General features: G+C 31.9%; 1 protein-coding gene across 1 annotated transcript in view; it reads left to right on the top strand.

Moving 5' to 3' along the window:
* LOC106469323 (protein-S-isoprenylcysteine O-methyltransferase-like) overlaps positions 1-4,418 on the top strand; it is an 11,491-nt gene extending 7,073 nt beyond the window's left edge. The window contains exons 2-4 of the mRNA XM_013929813.2: positions 455-716; positions 2,106-2,323; positions 3,439-4,418. Of these exons, the coding sequence (XP_013785267.1) occupies positions 455-716; positions 2,106-2,323; positions 3,439-3,621 (663 nt within the window). The 3' untranslated portion in view covers positions 3,622-4,418. The remainder of the gene's footprint in view (positions 1-454; positions 717-2,105; positions 2,324-3,438) is intronic.
* The last annotated feature ends 6 nt before the right edge of the window (positions 4,419-4,424 follow it).

Below are 4,424 nucleotides of genomic sequence, written 5' to 3'. Positions count from 1 at the left end.
AGATAGCCCTCATGTAGCTTTGCACGAAATTCAAAACAAACCAAACCAGACCATGATGTTTTATGCTTATGAACATAGACTGTATAATTTTTGGGTCAGCAACTAAAATGATTCTCTGTTATATCCAAAAACCCAGTTAAGGCATGAACCAGCAAAGCATGTTCCCCACAGATAAAGCCAATTCTAATCCATTTGTTTCAGACTGGTATTTTCAGCTTAAATTGTATATACCCAGATGTAGGCACTTCGACCATGGTGTATTACTTAGTCTTCACATGGAGAAAACAACAAATCTCTTGTTTCAAAAGGTGAGCTTACGGAGGTTATCATGTAAAGTTTTCTCCACGTTTGTATGAGAAAATTTTCTTGATAAGTTTCATACAATTATATATGAATTTTATGTGTTTTTTTTTATCTAAAGTTTTTACAGATAACGTGTTTTGTTCACATTCAGGTTGCATGGAGAGCTGGCATACTAGGACAAGGTTTTGGAATAGGTTTGGTTTCTGCAGTTTTAACTGATTCATCTTGGAAAGTGTTTGGAATTTACATCAGTATTCTTTGTTTCTTTCACTATTCTGAGTATTTGACAACTGCAGTCATTAACCCTAAGTCTCTGAGTCTTGACTCTTTTCTTATCAACCATAGCAGGGAGTATGGTATAGCAGCAGTGGGGAGTTGGATGGAGTTCCTTTTAGAGAGATATTTTTGTCCAGGTAAGTTTTTGCTTTTTCATTTTAATATTCAAATTAAAACCTCTAATATGTATTTACAATATTTAAATCAGTGATATCTTGGCTATAAAGAAATAATTCTTTTTTGTGAGGTTTCACAAATTATTTTTATGAAACATTGAAAATTATAGACAACAAAATTAACAAGAAATAATTATATGGCTAAAATATGCTAGGGTATGATGAGCTCTTGGAAAAAAAAAATACAAGGATGAGGGCCTAGACTTCACAGCCCTCTTCTTCCACCAGTCGAGTTCTATTTTATGACTCTGGGTACGGACTCTAATAACAATACAAAGATGAGTGCCTAGGCTTTACTCCGAGCTCCCTTCTTCCATCTCTGATGGTGTGCTGTGTGTTGATCCTTGGTATAGTATGTTGCTCTACATTACTATTTGCACTGTGGGAAACTTTTGTATTTGCATCTAGCCTTCGGTGTTGCTCTGAGCTTGTGAATTTTTTCACTTTTGTAAACTAAATCTATGGTAATTATCTTGTTTACTGTTTCACGGGAGGTTCCTACTTTAGTTACAATATATTGCTATGTTTGTATGTTAATTCCAGAGCCAAGGTTTCTTTCTTTACTAACTCTCGAGTTCGATGGGTATCTAATTGTAAAATCTCTCTGGAACCATACCTTCCATTACTTTACCAATACAGCTCAAAATTACAGACATCCCTTTTATAACAGTAAACTTTCATGCTTTTATAATAATGAGATGGGAGAATTTAACACTGGAAAGTCCCAGAAAAAGTCGTTTCTAGGCACCATCTACACTCGCAAGTCACCATGCTTTAACAATATGAGGGTGGCCAGGGCTAAGAATCTTTCTTTATTCCACTTAGCATATGAAAGTATGTTAATATATTTCAAATTGGATGTTACATTGAAAACACTTCACAGAAAACATGAAATGTTACCATATTTTGAATGGTTTTTTATGTCATATACAAGTGGTTTTAGTATTCTACAGAACATGATATTTAAGAAACAAAGGTTTTATCTTACTCTTTACAACACATGATAAACGTTGTATTTATGAGTGAGATTTCTTACACAAAATACATCAACATTTCTGTTAATCCAACCTGACCTTAGAGATCTTATTATAATGGAAAAACTGGGGTTTAATTTAACCACCCTAGAATTTCTATTTATACTGGTGGCTAAGGTATTATTGAAAAAGAATAGTGGCTAACTATAGTAGCATTTATACTTTGTGGAAAAGTTGTCTAATTGTCAAAGAAAAATAAAGATCTCATAGTTAACCATATCAAGTTTGTTACCAGGGGCTTTTAAGGTTTAAGTTTTAATTAAATATATGAAAACAATATAGTGATTAACCATACCAGTATTTTTACTTTATCCAGGAATGAAAGAGGTGTGGTGGCTAAGTTTACTAGGATTCTTACTCTGTGTTGGTGGTGAAACAATGAGGAAAATGGCCATGCTGACTGCTGGAAGCAATTTTAACCATATCATACAGAGTCACAGAGAAGAAGGTCATGTCTTGGTCACCCACGGTGTCTATTCGTTGACCCGTCACCCAGCATATGTTGGTTGGTTTTGGTGGTCAGTTGGGACACAGGTAAACTTCCAGTTTATATAGATTTGTTTACTATTTATTTCTTGTGTATTTTGGTGACAAATAGTTGGTCTCTGATCAAAGAAAGCTACCTACACAGATCAGAACTAAAAATTACTCCAGATTAGTGTTTATTAATATCAACTTCTGATCAAAGAAAGCTACCTACATAGATCAGAACTAAAAATTACACCAGATTAGTGTTTATTAATATCAACTTCTGATCAAAGAAACTACCTACACAGATCAGAACTAAAAATTTACACCAGATTAGTGTTTATTAATATCAACTTCTGATCAAAGAAAGCTACCTACATAGATCAGAACTAAAAATTACACCAGATTAGTGTTTATTAATATCAACTTCTGATCAAAGAAAGCTACCTACATAGATCAGAACTAAAAATTACACCAGATTAGTGTTTATTAATATCAACTTCTTATCAAAGCGAGCTACCTACATAGATCAGAACTAAAAATTACACCAGATTAGTTGCATTGACTTAGTCCTAAATCCATATATTAGTCTATAAGTGCAGAATAATCTTTATTATACAAATAGATGTATTAAATGTTTTATCTAGTACTAAAGATTATATGGATTTCAGTTTATAATAAAGACAGGTAACTTTAATGTTCTGGACATCATCATATTTGAGTCTCGTATAACTGGTTTATCTGCCACTATATGTAAGAAAGGTTCTTTGTATAGGTTAGACTTTAGTGAATTAGACTTCTATACAATATATTGCACCCAGAAATTAAGATAATATTTTGTGATTTATCAACATTTGACTTTAGTGAGTTTATTTATATAAGTTTTCTTTACACATTTTTTCCATGTGTATTTCTTGTAATTTTATTTATAAGTTTTTTTTTGCTCTCTTTTTTCTTCTTAATTTTTTCCATGTGGGTTATAATTTAAATAAAGTCATATTTTGTGATTAGAAATAAAAGTAACATAGTTTGTTATTGGAGGTCCTTTTGAAAGACTGCTCTCTTTAATAAGTTACATTTACTACTGAGACTGAATTCATTTTAGTTTTATAAGTTTTTTTTACATAGCTGTACCTGAAAAACCAACTTAATAAAAAAACCTTCATTATTTTGTTTAACAGCTCCTACTCTGTAACCCAGTATGTTTGATTGGTTATACTGTTGCCTCTTGGAAGTTTTTCAAGACTCGAATTATAGAAGAAGAGATTACTCTACTGAACTTTTTTGGAGAAGATTATGTTATGTACCAGAAAAGAGTAGGTACAGGCCTTCCTTTCATTAGAGGATACAGGCTAGAGTTGTGAAGGCCTTTAGACAAGACACAGCACAAGGAAACTTCAGGCAACAGTGCCTGCAGGACAACACAGAGTAGGTCAGGATACTTACAGAACCAATTAAGTTGAGAAGAACTAGTGAAAAGTGTAGTATGTAACAGTTTTAACAACTTTCACATGACGAATCATGCCTGCAAAGAACAGGCTTGGGCGATGTGGTTTGGCTTGAGAGCTTCTTTTTTATGCCAAAATTTTATTTATAATAAATTACAGTAATCTTTCCATTTTATTTTATTTTTAAAAAATAATTTTTATTGTGTGTGTAAGGTCATTACAGCAGCTGACAGCTTTTTGTTTATATAGAATTAACAAATCGTGAATAGTATATGAAACCTCTTTGAAAGCCTCTCATTTGTAAAAGCTATTTGAATGTTGTATTATATGTAGAAATGATCAAGTTTACTTGCAGTTGTACAATAAATACTATAAATATTTTGATGACTAATTAAATCTTGTGATATGCATGTTAAAGATAAAAATCTCAGTTAGTTGGCTTACAAACATAGAATGTATTTCATCAATACGATTCTTATTTAGAACAATGCTTTAGCTGCAAGTCAAATTTTGAACTTATTGACTAAAACTGGATACAAATTGGTAAATATTGTTGTTTTGAAATCTCAACTTGTGCTAAAGCTTACAAGTATTTTTAGCATTAATTCTTAAGTGTTATATTTTCGCATGCTCGATAACAGGCTTCATAAATATGTCTTGGTATAAATTTCAAATTTGTTAAGGTTAGCTACACAGACAAATTTATGTGTACCACTTCT

Source organism: Limulus polyphemus, unplaced genomic scaffold (assembly GCF_000517525.1).
Source record: "Limulus polyphemus unplaced genomic scaffold, Limulus_polyphemus-2.1.2 Scaffold3425, whole genome shotgun sequence".
Classification (NCBI taxonomy): Eukaryota; Metazoa; Arthropoda; class Merostomata; order Xiphosura; family Limulidae; genus Limulus; species Limulus polyphemus.
This window is presented reverse-complemented; position numbering and strand designations above follow the sequence as displayed.